General features: G+C 38.5%; 1 protein-coding gene across 1 annotated transcript in view; it reads right to left on the bottom strand.

Moving 5' to 3' along the window:
- LOC142840074 (uncharacterized) overlaps window positions 1-14,991 on the bottom strand; it is a 46,279-nt gene that overhangs the window by 23,103 nt on the left and 8,185 nt on the right. Inside the window, exon 5 of the mRNA XM_075956550.1 lies at window positions 12,389-14,412. Within this exon, the coding sequence (XP_075812665.1) occupies window positions 12,389-14,412 (2,024 nt within the window). The remainder of the gene's footprint in view (window positions 1-12,388; window positions 14,413-14,991) is intronic.

The raw sequence follows: 14,991 nt of genomic DNA, 5'->3' as shown, positions 1-14,991 counted from the left end.
CCTGATGACCATTCCCAATCTTCTGATAAACATAATTATACCCCAATTTCTAAGGTAGCTTTTAAACAAAACATACAAGTAAACGTATGAGAGATTTGACTCTTCAAGCCTCTCATATTTCAGTTAATGGTATCCTTTGGGCTTAAAAACATCATTGAATTTTATGATTTTATGGTTCTGGTTTGAGAGCCAAATTGGGTTTCTTTCACAGGCCGTTTTTTAATGTTTTGGCTGTCTTCAGGGACATTTTTTTTTACCTAGTTCTAGATTCAGAGATAAAGTGCTTTTCTTTGGCTCTGGTTTCAGGCCCAATGTTAGAATACCCTTGCTGTAACCCATAATACTTCATAAAAGGTTTTATGAAATACAATCCTGGTTTAAAATAGAATAAATAGAGGTATCATGATGCTTAAACAGATTGTGGACAGTATCAAATTTTTCTCTACACAATAGCTGCTTTTAGTTAACTGACTGTAAGTGGCTTAAGATCTTAAAGAATAATTTAAAATGAGCCCCTAGCTTTTTCCTCAGGTCCAAAAGATTATGATAATATGCACAAGCTTTATCAGATTGATTACACACAAAGTCTTACCCTCATAAGAAGCACAAAACAATATGACACTGAATTAGTTTATAGAGTTTCACTACAGTATGATGTTTTCTCATGTTTTTGAAGAATAAAGACATTAACTTCAGACTTTCTCCACAGGTAGGCTCATATTATGTATTTGGAGATGATTCAAGGAGCTGCCGGCCACAGCTGGCCTCAAATGGGGCCAAGGAAGATCCTCTATTAATCAATGACCTTCCTCCATCATTTCCCCTTTATCTGTTTAAACAAGTAGGAAAAGCTTTCACTTTAACATGGTAAAATTACATATAACAAAACAGTTACAATTTAGAATTACAATATTTACATCTATTTTATCTTTATCATAACTAAGGAATACTAAAACTATTCTTCAATTCCATCAAAGACTCCAGAAAGATACAATATTAGCTGGACGGTGAGAAATAAGCAACTTAGAAAACTCTAGAAATCACAGAGACATCTCACTTTCTGGACAGTCACCCAAAGTTCCTCTGTAAAGTTGGGGCATCCATCTTCGGCCTACAGTGCCATAGTTTCCAGCAGACATTTCAATGAAGCAGGAAATTTCAAAGGCAGTTCAGTCACTATCTGCTGTGTCCTGCAGAATGTCTCACAGACTCTTTCATGAATCAGGAACTCCGAATGATCATCTCACCTTTAGGCAAGTTCAGCAGTCCTCTCTCTGAGGATTTTCTGTGTCCAGTTTATGCAGTAGTCCAGGCAAGAGCAGTTTCTTGCCCAAATGGCTATCAAACTCCATAAGGAACCTCTTCGATGCCCATCTTCCTCTTGAAGCAGCTGATGTTGCCAGGAGCAGATGTGTCTCATTGCCATGCAAAACCCTAAGTTATTAAAATATTTTAAATGCCATATGCTGCAGTCTTTGAAAGATATGAAGAATGCCTATCTAAAATATATCTATGCACATCTAAAAAATCTAACATGACTACAAACTTGACTATTATAGATGAATATCTATTAATAACCTATATACATTACATTTTTAAATAAACTACACAATCACAATACCTTAATCAATATCAGAAATATATACACACATAACAAAATTGACCTTAAATTAGTATCAGTAAAGCAAGATTCATTTCAATCCAAATTATTTATATCTATATTATATCACCCTTTATATGTAAAAGAATATTTATAAACAATATTTGGGAATATGGACGTAGTTATTTCTCTCCAAACTGATTCCTGCTGTAAAGGGGTGCTGTTAGTCAGGTCTTTGAGGGTATAACCTGTGTGCTAGATTTGTCTCAGTTTGCAGATAAGTAATTTTCTGAAGGTGTTCACAGCAACCTTTCAGAAGGGCGCAGTCTATTATACCATATTAGAATAGAAGCAATCCATATGGTCTAATCCTGTGAAAACAAAAGAAGAATCTCTTTTCCAAAGTATCATATCCTTAGATCCAAATTCTGAAGTCAAGGTATTTTCAAAATATCTATCTTGGATGAGTTCAGCAGCATTTATAAACAAATACCTTTGAGCAGATGTTGGTCTTTCCTCACCATTAAAACAATTCAAAGAGCACAATAGCATAGAGTATCAAGATTCTCTGTGTATTTTCCATCTTTGAGCGGTTTTACTTTAACCTCTATTTCATTTATTTTTACTTTTATTTTATATTCTCTGTATATCTTTGTCCTGGAATAACTCTGTAGAGAAGGCTGTCCTTGAACTCTCAGAGATCTGCCTGTCTCTGCCTCCCAGGCATTGGGATTAAAGGTGTGTGCTACCACACCTTGAAGTCACAGAAGTCAATCTCCCTAGGCCTCCCAAGTGTTGGGATTAAAGGTGTGTACTACCAAAACCAAACACTCTCTTTCCTTTTTGTTTTTTACTTTAAGAACTTTAACTTTTAGCCTGCATATATTCTTAACACACTGTAAATCATTTAAAGGTTTTCTTTGTTTTTGAATCTCTCTTTACTATATATCTCCCTCTTTTTTTCTGACCACACAAGCTTTTAAACTACTGAGCAATATGGGCAGGATTAAAGCCGCGGCATTGGCGGCTAGATCCAGCCTTAGCTTTCAGCTTAACGGTGAAGGTACCAGCTTTAGCCATGTTTATTGCCACAAGTCTAAGGCGTTTCAAGGTCCCTGCCAGCAAGCAAGCTGGACCATTCTGCTCCCAGACCACACTCAATCAACTGCCTGCTTTAAGAGTCAGAGTCTGCCCTGGCAGGACAGCTCAGAACAGGGCATTTTAAAATGGCACTTTATTCCTGCTACTGCTGAAAACAAACAAGCATTCAGTTGGCTTTTATCAACACCATTTAAGTGTTTCTTGGCAGGATCTCTTAAGAGATGCAGGGTTTTTGCAGCTAAAGCTCAGTCAGGAAGCCTCTCTTAGATGAGAGTGCTTGCTTGCCTCTAGCAAGCAGAGCAGAATGAGAAATTGCTGCTACCAAGAAAACATGCTTTACTCTATTCTTTCCCACGCTTTTTGTGGAAGCAGTTGTCCACATCGGCACCATTCTGTTGAAGGACCTTCGGGCCGCTTCCTGAAACCCAGCTCCCGGGTGCCTAGCTAGCTTATGCCCAAAAATAACAACACACAAATTGTATAAATGAAAACACTGCGTGGCCCATTATATCTAGCCTCTTCTAGGCTAAATCTCACATATTAATTTAGCCCATTTCTAATCTGTGTAGCAGCAAGAGGTGAGCTTACCGGGAAAGATTCAGCATGTCTGCCCTGGTGGCAGGCTGCATCGCATTTTCCCCGGACAGGAGAGGAAAAGACGTCGGCTTCACTTCCCTCTCCCTCCCGGCATTCTGTTCTGTCTACTTCAGCCACCTAAGGGCTGGCCTATCAACTGGGCAAGGCAGTTTCTTGATTAACCAATGACCTTCCTCCACCTACCACAAATTCCATTCATTAATATCTTTACAGTAGGTGCTATATTATGCCTTTCAAGAGTACAGGAGTTCTGTTCTGTAAAGGCCTTACCACACTGATTTCACTCCTAAGGTTTCTTTCTAGCATGCATTCTTTTATGAATGTGAACACTGTTTTCATATTCAAAGGTCTTAACACACTGATTGGATTCATAGGGTTTCTATGCAGTATGTGATCTTTTATGCCTTTGAAGTTGACTATAATATGCAAAGGCCTTGCCACACTGATTGCATTCATAGGGTTTCTCTTCAGTGTGTATTGTTTTATGTATTTGAAGACCACGAAGTTGGGTAAATGCCTTACCAACCTGATTACATTCATAGGGTTTCTCTCCAGTTATGTGTTCTTTTATGCAATTGAAGATGACTATGACTTGCAAAGGCCTTGCCACACTGATTACATTCATAGGGTTTCTCTCCAGTATGTGTTCTTTTATGCAATTGAAGGGAACTATGACGTGTAAATGCCTTACTGCACTGATTACATTCATGGGGTTTCTCTCCAGTATGTGTTCTTTTATGCAATGTAAGAGAACTATGACTTGCAAAGGCCTTACCACACTTATTACATTCATGGGGTTTCTCTCCAGTATGTGTTCTCTTATGCAATTGAAGATGACTACGATGTGCAAAGGCCTTACCACACTGATTACATTCATAGGGTGAAGGTGTAAGTCACAAACAATGCCACACCAATTTGGGATTATGATTAATAGGGTGATATTTATTTAAAGGGGAAAAACTTACAGATCACTGTCCCATGCAACAGCCCTCTACGCGACCAGGAGTCTAGTCGCCGGCGGAGCAGGAAGTGAAGAGAGAGAGGAGAGGGAAGTGGCCGCTTTTGTAAAGGGAGAGAGACCACGCCCCAAGGGGCTGGTATCTCAGCGGCGATAGGCTGGAGGAGTGGGAGGACCTCCCGCAACACCTCCCCCTTCTGTTTAAATAAGAGAGTTCTAAACCTACTATGAAATTATATACAATAAGTACAAATATCCTATTCTAACTAGCTTAGGTCTTGTATAATAAATAACTTGGCCAAGTCATGAGAGAAAGTAACTACATTTATATAGTCTTCAACCCCATCAAAGATCTGAGAAGGGAAATAATGTTACCTGGGTAATTAGGAAGTTCAGTAAAACAACTTCCAAAACATGCAACAAATCACAGAGACAACTAGCTACCTAGGCAATCACCCAAAGTCACATTAGCAGCGTTGAAGCAACGAACTTTGGCTAAGGCCTAACATAACTGACACACCATTTTCAAAGGCAAGCAACTTTCAAAACTATCTTACCCTGTCTTGGCAGGATAAGACAGCCCTGTTTTATCCATTGATGCATGCTCTGTATCTTTGTCAGTGGTTGAGGTATGGGCATTTCTTTGCCCCAAGGCCAGTTCTGCCAAAAAGAAATGCTCCAGGTGGAGTGTCTTTGGTGCTCAACATTCTCTCGGGAATAGAGTGGTGTTGCCAGGAGCAATTGTGTCTCACTACCACAAAACTCTGAGTTAGATTAATGGCCATTTTCTACAGCTCTTTGAAGAAGTTGAAGATTATCTATCTATACTGAGTATAATCTCTATATATCTAAAGAACCTGATTAGTCTAATTATAAATGACAAACTTAGATGACTATTAGTCTATATAATTCTCAATATCTATCTAACTTAAAGGCTAAGACAATAGGGCTGGAGAGATGGCTCAGTGGCTAAGAGCATTGCCTGCTCTTCCAAAGGTCTTGAGTTCAATTCCCAGCAACCACATGGTGGCTCACAACCATCTGTAATGAGGTCTGGTGCCCTCTTCTGGCCTGCAGACATACACACGGACAGAATATTGTATACATAATAAATAAATAAATATTAAAAAAAAGAAATGAGCTCTCCCTTTAAAAAAAAAAGACTAAGACAATAAACGACTGTGAAACAAATGAGGACAATGACCTCCAAATATAAACAATGTACAAATATACATTGCAGTAGGTAAATGTATATCAATACACAAACATTATATAAGTATCTTAATCAGAGGTAGAAATGTACACTGCAATATGGTAAATATATACAATACAATATATGTCAATACATAAAAAATGTTTTAAACAGAGGTAGAAACATGAATGCATACAATAGTCAATACAATTTAACTTTGTATCAATATACAAGAATCTATATCAATATATTTGTCTAACAACAGTAACTCACAATTACAAATCTATTATCCCATCATCCCTCTTTTTTTTTTTTCAAAATGATCCCTGAGCTTATAAAATTCCTCCCCCAACCCTCAATCGTATACTAATTATAATCAACCCCTAAATGATGCCCCTAAACCCAAGGGCAAACTTTACTGGGAGAGGGGACGTCGTCCTCTAAAATTACTTCCAGCTGTCATAGGGGCGACGTTCTTTCTGGGGGATCCTGTGAAAGTAAAATGATGGTTAAATTTCAAGATCAATGTCTTTTAAAATTGCCAATAGACTCTGAGTATTTTGTGCAGGTCTGGCCAAAATGTTGTATAAGATGTGCACCATTTCAGCTAACCAAGTTGGAACTGTCTTGTGCAGCTGGTATCCAAAGCAGGTCTTGTTGTAGCGCTATCAGTATCATGACGTCATATCAACCAGGTGGAGTTGTTGTTATGGGGCCCCATCTTCTTCCTGGAAACTTCAAATGTCACTTCAGGAAAAACTCATTGTTCATTATGAAAAACTTAAGCATTAATCATATAGACATATATATATATATATTCAATGAAAGACATGATAGATATATTCAATGAAAAGTATGATAGATATGAAGAAAAGCAAAGATGTTTTCTTTTTTTTTTTCAAATATTTATTTATTATGTATACAATATTCTGTCTGTGTGTATGCCTGAAGGCCAGAAGAGGGCGCCAGACCTCTTTACAGATGGTTGTGAGCCACCATGTGGTTGCTGGGAATTGAACTCAGGACCTTTGGAAGAGCAGGCAATGCTCTTAACCACTGAGCCATCTCTCCAGCCCCGCAAACATGTTTTCTAAACTCATATTTCTTTCTGTCCCATATCATGGCTCTTGACATGAGACAGAAACTCCAGAAACTCTGGGTTTTTCTCTTACTAACAGGCTTGGAATTGGAGAAGGACTGAGCCAGAGTCCAACTTCAAAACCAGCTTTATAAATTTAGAAATATGGTTTAATATTACTTACACAACCCTTTCGGTTTTCTTGATATTTCCTATTGGGCAGGTATTTTTCCATCTGTCAGTATCCAAATATCCAGGGTCCCTTGAATTTTTCAAAGATGAGTGTTTTCCTGTGGAGATAAGAACAGAACCCTGCCCCCATTCTATATGTTTTTCTTACCATCTGTATGAATATCATCATTGTAGATAAGTTGTCATTTCTCCTTTCCAAGAGGTTTCTCCTCTTCAAATCAAAACTTTATTAATTTTGATGGTATCCACAATTTTTCTTCTCCTGTGGAAACAAGAGCAAAACCCCTTCCCCAACGTAGCACATCTCCTGGCTTCCACTGAGAGGTCAGCACATCTTTGAAATAAATCGGTTGATTTAGTTCAGCAGACTTTTCCATTATCCAATGTCTTTCTGCTGCTGTCGTTCCTTTCTCACTAGCGTTGAGAAAATTCAAGGTTAATAAAGCATTATGTAATCTATTTCTGGGGGTATTTTCAGTCCCTTTCTGTTTGTTCAGCATATCCTTTATAGTACGATTTGATCTTTCTATAACTGCCTGACCTGTAGGATTGTTTGGTATACCTGTAATGTGTTTTATATTATAATAATCAAAAAAGCATTTCATTTTCTTAGATACATATGCTGGACCATTATCTGTCTTTATTTGTGCAGGTATACCCATGATGGCCATAACTTCCAATAAATGTGTGATTACTGAATCAGCCTTTTCTGAGCTCAGGGCAGTAGCCCATTGAAAACCTGAATACGTGTCTATGGTGTGGTGTACATATTTTAATTTACCAAATTCCATAAAGTGGAACACATCCATCTGCCAGATTTCATTTCTCTTAGTACCCTTTGGGTTACTCCCTGCAGGCAACGGTGTTTGATTATAGAAAGAACAAGTAGGACATCTCTTTATAATGTCCTTAGCTTGTTGCCAAGTAATGGAAAATTCTTTCTTTAGGCCTTTACTATTGACATGATGCTTCTTATGAAATTCTGAGGCCTGCAACACACTTCCAATCAATAATTGATCAATCTCAGCATTGCCTTGGGCTAGAGGACCAGGCAGACCTGTATGGGACCGGATGTGTGTTATGTACATCGGACAAAGTCTGTTCCTGATTATGTCTTGTACCTGGATAAACAATGAAGTCAACTCTGTGTCATCTGGTATAAATTCAGCTGTCTCAATATGCAAGATAACTCTTTCTGCATATTGTGAATCTGTAACTATATTAAGAGGTTCTTTAAAATCCCTTAGCACCATAAGAATGGCATATAATTCTGCCTTCTGGACAGAATTATAAGGGCTTTGTTCCACCTTACCCAATTCATCTGACTTGTAACCTGCTTTCCCTGATTTATTTGCATCAGTATAGAAAGTACGGGCTCCAGTTATTGGAGCATCACGTACAATTCTAGGAAGAATCCAAGAAGTTCTTTTTATGAGGTTAAGTCTACCACTTTTGGGATAGTTGCTATTAATTTCTCCCAAAAAATTAGCACAAGCTCTTTGCCACGGTTCATTGTCTTCCCATAACTTTTTTATTTCTTCAGTAGTAAAAGGCACTATAATTTCTGCTGGGTCTATACCTGCTAGTTGACGAAGTCTCAGCTTACCTTTTATAATTAATTCAGAGACTTTTTCCACATAAGTTTTTAATTTTTTACTTGGTTTATTAGGTATAAATATCCACTCTAAAATAATATCTTCCCTCTGCATTAGAATCCCTGTAGGAGAAATTCTGGAAGGCAATATGACTAGGATGCAGCTAAGATTTGGGTTTACCCTGTCCACATGTGCCTCCTGTAATTTTTCCTCAATCATTGTCAGTTCCTTTTCTGCTTCAGCTGTCAGTTCTCTTGGACTATTCAAATCTTTATTACCATCTAAGGTTTTGTTTAAATGAACTATTAGATCAGGTGTTATCCCAACAGCTGGTCGTAGACTGGAAATGTCTCCTAGCAATCTTTGGAAGTCATTAAGAGTCTTTAAGCGGTCTCTCCTAATTTGTGCCTTTTGCGTTTTAATTTTCTCTAACCCTATTCTGTAACCTAGGTAATTAATAGAATTTCCTCTTTGAATCTTTTCAGGGGCAATTTGTAATCCCCACCTAGGCAAGACTTTCTTTACTTCTTCAAACATCCTTTCTAAAGTATCTTTATTTGAATCAGATAACAAAATGTCATCCATGTAATGATAAATGATGGACTTGGGGAATTGTTTACGAATTATTTCCAATGGCTTACTTACAAAATATTGGCACAGTGTAGGACTATTGAGCATACCCTGTGGGAGGACAGTCCACTGATATCTCTTATTAGGCTGAGAATTATTATAAGTAGGCACAGTGAAGGCAAATTTTTCTCTATCCTTTTCTTGTAACGGTATAGTGAAAAAACAATCTTTCAAATCAATAACTATAAGAGGCCATCCTTTTGGTAACAGAGAAGGCAAAGGAATTCCAGACTGTAGTGGGCCCATAGGTTGAATTACTTTGTTGACAGCTCTTAGATCTGTCACCATTCTCCATTTACCAGATTTCTTTTTTACAACAAACACAGGAGAATTCCAAGGGCTGGTTGATTCTTCAATATGGTGAGCATCTAGTTGCTCTTGCACCAGCTGTTCCAATGCCTGTAGTTTATCTTCAGCTAGAGGCCACTGTTTGATCCATATTGGCTTCTCAGTTAGCCATTTTAAAGGTAGGGCTGTTGGTACCTCTAAAGGTTTGGTATTTGCTGTATGTTCTTGTACAGCCTGAATGGCTGGTGACCTTTTTCCATAGTACCTCATCATATCCTTCACCGAATTATGAATTCCTGGAAATACAGGAATGTTAATCTGGGTATTCCATTACTGTAGCAGGTCACGGCCCCATAAATTTATGGCAATATTGGCTATATATGGCCTTAGTCTTCCTATTTGCCCTTCGGGCCCTATGCATTCAACCCATCTTGTGCTTTGTTTTACACGAGATAGGGTTCCAATTCCTAGGAACTGAACATCTACCTCTTGAAGAGGCCAATTCGGATGCCAAGATTCTGGGGTAATGATACTTACATCCGCACCTGTGTCTAATAAGCCTTCAATAAAAGTGCCATTTATACAGACTCTTAGCTTTGGTCTTTGATCATTAATAGAAGTCTGCCAAAATATACGTTTACTCTGTCCTACTGGGCTTTTTGACTCATCCTCCACACGTAATTCATCATTTAGACCAGTATTACTTTTTACAGCAGAAATTGGAGCTTTTAATTTTCTTGGTGAGGCACGTTCTCCACTGTGACTGGGAATGACTGGGCCACTGTTGGCTTGGGGGCCTGCGAGAGGCCCCCCATGGAGTTTCCCGATGATATCGGATTGCCCCGTCTATCTGTTGTTGACCTACATTCGTTGGACCAATGCCTGCCTTTACCACATCTCCTACATATACCTGAAGGCCGAGGTCTCCTATTTTTGTCATTCCCAGAAGAGATATTATTCCTAGAAATTCTTTGCCTGCAATCCCTTTGTAAATGTCCTAATTTACCACAATTAAAACACCTGGCAGTTTGATGTCTCCTCATTGCTTTGGAAATCACTTCTCCTACCCAAGATTCATCATTATAGCTAAACGTCTCAACATTCATCGTATGCTGAATCCATTCATCCATAGGTGCTGATGTAGACTTTAAAGGCCCAATTATCTTTTTGCATTCTATGTTTGCATTCTCAAAAGCTAGAGATTCAAGAAGTATTCGTCTAGATTCTGGGTCTGTTACCCCTATGTCCAGAGCCTTAATCAATCTTTGCAAAAAGTCAATAAAGGGTTCTCTCTGTCCCTGCCTAATTCTGGTATATGATTCAACCCTTTTTGCTGGATCTTGTATCCTATTCAAAGCATTTAAAGGTGCTTGGTGACATAGACACAGTACTTCATCATCATAAAGAGCTTGGACCTGTGGATCAGCATATTCTCCTGCACCAAGAATTTGATCTTGGGACACCTCAATACCTTTTGCTCTTCCTTGCTGTTCCATATGTTTGGATTCTTCTCTGAAATAAATTCCAAACATCAAGGAAGGTCCCTTATCTAAAACTGCAGACACTAACTGATGGAAATCATGGGGGATAGCTCTAGCATTAGAAGCCCAAGTCTTTATCATTTCCTTTACATATGCATTGTGCAAGCCAAAATTAACAACAGCTTGCTTAATTTCTTTCAGATCATTCATTGCTATTGGTGTCCATCTAGCTTCTCTGACTCCCTTTGAGCCTTTAGAAGTTGACGCTTTGTCAGAATCAAGTATAGGGTATGTCGCTAGAACCCTGGGTAAGCCAGTTCTAATAGCTGGTGGAGGCATTGTATCCTGTCCTTGTGCCTCCTTACTCTGTTCACCAGCTGCAATAATTTCTCCAATCTTTTCAAATCTTTTTATCATTGTCTCTCTTAAATCCTGAATCTCTTGACCTGTATATATTTCCAGTGATTTCACTGAGGTATCAATTTTTTGGTCCCCATTCTGCACCTGTGATTCCAAAGCTTTAATTTTTTCCTTCAAAGATAACATGTCCTCCTTAGACTTTTCTTGTATATCATGTAGATTCCCATCTTGGAGGTACATTCTGTCTGTTACCTTATCAAAACTTTGTGATAAACTCTGAAGGTCAAATTCAATAGCCTGAACCCTTTCAGGTAACTTTCTAATACCCTTGGATATGGAATCAATTTTGTCTGTCATAGTATCCACTTGTTCAGATAACCTCTGATTTTCAATAATTTTAATCCTGTCAATTAGTTGTTCATTATTAGTTCGTAAAGATTCTATCATTCTTAGGAGTGCCATATTCATCCTTAATGATAGAATATGGAAAAGAAAACTGAAGCCTAGTAACAAGCAAATTAAGGTATTCCCATAATCATATAGACCTCGTATGATGTAATTCATTGTATTAGTAAATACAAAATTACTAATCCATTGTATTAGTGAAAACAAAGCAGTAAAATTTGCGTTAGAAACGAAAATTGCCATATTACCTATTGTCCAGCAGGTGGCGCTGTTGCAGAATCGCGATGAAAACATGGTCCTGTTTCAGTGCCTTAGTAGATGTTAAAAACTGGAAAACACAAGTTTCTCAACAAAGTAAATGTAATTAAATCAATTCCAGAGATGGAACCAGAAACCCAGAATCCAGGGGTAGAGAAGAGCAATCTGGAAGCTGCTTATGCCTCCACATGACAGAGTCACCCTGAGGGGTTGCAGCTTTCAGCAACCGCGTGCTCTGGTTCGTGCCACTTTAAGAGCTGTGCTTGCAAGGGAGATTTAAAAACAACTCAGAAAAGAGCAAACCATGGGAGGCCAAGGCCGCCACTGCAAGGCACAGGTAGCGGCTGAGGAAGCAAGGGCTCCCGCCAAGCCGAACTTGCGGCCGCCAAGCAGAACTCGCGGCTGCGAGCCGTGAGAGGTTCTAAAACCAAACGTTGGGTGCCAAAATGAAGGTGTAAGTCACAAACAATGCCACACCAATTTGGGATTATGATTAATAGGGTGATATTTATTTAAAGGGGAAAAACTTACAGATCACTGTCCCAGGCAACAGCCCTCTACGCGACCAGGAGTCTAGTCGCCGGCGGAGCAGGAAGTGAAGAGAGAGAGGAGAGGGAAGTGGCCGCTTTTTTAAAGGGAGAGAAACCACGCACCAAGGGGCTGGTATCTCAGCGGCGATAGGCTAGAGGAGTGGGAGGACCTCCCGCAACAATAGGGTTTCTCTCCAGTATGTGTTCTTTTATGCAATTGAAGAGAACTATGACGTGTAAATGCCTTACCACACTGATTACATTCATGGGGTTTCTCTCCAGTATGTGTTCTTTTATGCAATTTAAGGGAACTATGATGTGCAAAGGCCTTACCACACTGATTACATTCATAGGGTTTCTCTCCAGTATGTGTTCTTTTATGTCTTTGAAAAGCACTGTTGTAAGCAAAGGCCTTAGAACACTGATTACATTCATAGGGTTTCTCTCCAGTATGTGTTCTTTTATGCACTTGAAGATGACTACGTTGTGCAAAGGCCTTACCACACTGATTACATTCATGGGGTTTCTCTCCAGTATGTGTTCTTTTATGCACTTGAAGATGACTATGAATTGCAAAGGCCTTACCACACTGATTACATTCATAGGGTTTCTCTCCAGTATGTGTTCTTTTATGCACTTGAAGATGACTATGACTTGCAAAGGCCTTACCACACTGATTACATTCATAGGGTTTCTCTCCAGTATGTGTTCTTTTATGCACTTGAAGATGACTATGACTTGCAAAGGCCTTACCACACTGATTACATTCATAGGGTTTCTCTCCAGTATGTGTTCTTTTATGCAATTGAAGGGAACTATGATGTGTAAATGCCTTACCGCACTGATTACATTCATGGGGTTTCTCTCCAGTATGTGTTCTTTTATGCAATTGAAGGGAACTATGACGTGCAAAGGCCTTACCACACTGATTACATTCATAGGGTTTCTCTCCAGTATGTGTTCTTTTATGCACTTGAAGATGACTACGTTGTGCAAAGGCCTTACCACACTGATTACATTCATGGGGTTTCTCTCCAGTATGTTTTCTCTTATGCAATTGAAGATGACTATGATGTGCAAAGGCCTTCCCACACTGATTACATTCATAGGGTTTCTCTCCAGTATGTGTTCCTTTATGTTTTTGAAGAGCACTATTCTCAGCAAAGGCCTTAGCACACTCATTACATTCAAAGGGTTTCTCTCCAGTATGTGTTCCTTTATGAGTTTGAAAAGCACTGTTGTAAGCAAAGGCCTTAGAACACTGATTACATTCATAGGGTTTCTCTCCAGTATGTGTTCTTTTATGCACTTGAAGATGACTACGTTGTGCAAAGGCCTTACAACACTGATTACATTCATGGGGTTTCTCTCTAGTATGTGTTCTTTTATGCACTTGAAGATGACTATGAATTGCAAAGGCCTTACCACACTGATTACATTCATAGGGTTTCTCTCCAGTATGTGTTCTTTTATGCACTTGAAGATGACTATGACTTGCAAAGGCCTTAACACACTGATTACATTCATAGGGTTTCTCTCCAGTATGTGTTCTTTTATGCAATTGAAGGGAACTATGATGTGTAAATGCCTTACCGCACTGATTACATTCATGGGGTTTCTCTCCAGTATGTGTTCTTTTATGCAATTGAAGGGAACTATGACGTGCAAAGGCCTTACCACACTGATTACATTCATAGGGTTTCTCTCCAGTATGTGTTCTTTTATGCACTTGAAGATGACTACGTTGTGCAAAGGCCTTACCACACTGATTACATTCATGGGGTTTCTCTCCAGTATGTTTTCTCTTATGCAATTGAAGATGACTATGATGTGCAAAGGCCTTCCCACACTGATTACATTCATAGGGTTTCTCTCCAGTATGTGTTCCTTTATGTTTTTGAAGAGCACTATTCTCAGCAAAGGCCTTAGCACACTGATTACATTCAAAGGGTTTCTCTCCAGTATGTGTTCCTTTATGAGTTTGAAGAACACTGGATTGAGTAAAGTCTTTACCACACTGATTATATTCATAGGGTTTCTCTCCAGTAGGTGTTCTTTTATGCCTTTGAAGATGATTGTGATGAAGAAAGGTTTTATCACATTGCTTAATTTTCGAGCCTTTTTCTCCGGTAAGTGTTTTTTCATTCCTTAGAAGATGAGTGTTATAACTCAAGGCTTTAGCACAGTGAGAATATACGGAAAACGCCGCTCCAGTTTGATTTCTTTCAATCCTGCAAGGATAATTTACGCATGTTAAAGTTTCACCACATTCAATGGACTGTGAAACCTCATATCTATAGGAATTAACTTCATATTTTTTCCAATTGTAAAAAGGAATCAAACATTATGGTTCTATATCTTTGTTTTAAATCATGTTTTGTTCACCCATTAGGGGTCATTTTGCATCTCAAAAAATATTTGTGATGATAATTTCCTTTGTGCCATGGTTTACCTTTTCATCTATACCTATATTTTTCTATTAAATTTTTTACATTTTTGAAGAGAACTGCATACACTGAGTGCTTTACCAACTTTACTACATTTATAAATTTTACTATATCGTGAATCATTATACATTTGCTAAGTGAACTAAGACACCTAAAAGTATTTGCACAGACCTAGAACTCATGGTGGTTTTTTCATAATGTATGTTTAAGTATTAACAATGATGGTAGAAAATGAATTAACGTTGTATTCTTGTATCAAATTCAACAAGTATACTCTAC

The sequence above is a fragment of the Microtus pennsylvanicus genome, chromosome 22 (genome assembly GCF_037038515.1).
Source record: "Microtus pennsylvanicus isolate mMicPen1 chromosome 22, mMicPen1.hap1, whole genome shotgun sequence".
NCBI classification, from domain to species: Eukaryota; Metazoa; Chordata; class Mammalia; order Rodentia; family Cricetidae; genus Microtus; species Microtus pennsylvanicus.
Note: the sequence above shows the minus strand (reverse complement) of the source record. Positions and strands in the feature narration are given on the sequence as shown.